A 249-nucleotide genomic window follows, 5' to 3' on the forward strand; every position below is an offset into this window, starting at 1 on the left:
TCACAGTCGGGCACACTGAGGATTTCGCACCTACTTCTCCGGGTAACAGCCCGGGTATTGGTCATAAGATGAAGGAGGATAAAGAAAATGTTGAAAGATTTAAAGATGACTTTAAACCTACGACACCAGGACATAGTCCCGGCGTTGGACATTCTGTCAAGAACAATGAGCCTAATGTTTAGAAAAGGTTTTAGCGTACTTCTTATTGTTTTTACTAAATTAATATGAAATTTAAATTATTGTGCAAGT

General features: G+C 38.2%; 1 protein-coding gene across 1 annotated transcript; it reads left to right on the plus strand.

Moving 5' to 3' along the window:
- Positions 1-5: 5 nt before the first annotated feature.
- On the plus strand, positions 6-188 carry LOC104775649 (the record flags this gene model as incomplete). The annotated part of the gene is made up of 1 exon (XM_010499605.2): positions 6-188. A coding segment is annotated over one exon (177 nt), but the record flags the coding sequence as incomplete, so codon positions are not given.
- Between the last annotated feature and the right edge of the window lie 61 nt (positions 189-249).

The sequence above is a fragment of the Camelina sativa genome, unplaced genomic scaffold, assembly GCF_000633955.1.
Source record: "Camelina sativa cultivar DH55 unplaced genomic scaffold, Cs unpScaffold25547, whole genome shotgun sequence".
In the NCBI taxonomy this organism is placed as follows: domain Eukaryota; kingdom Viridiplantae; phylum Streptophyta; class Magnoliopsida; order Brassicales; family Brassicaceae; genus Camelina; species Camelina sativa.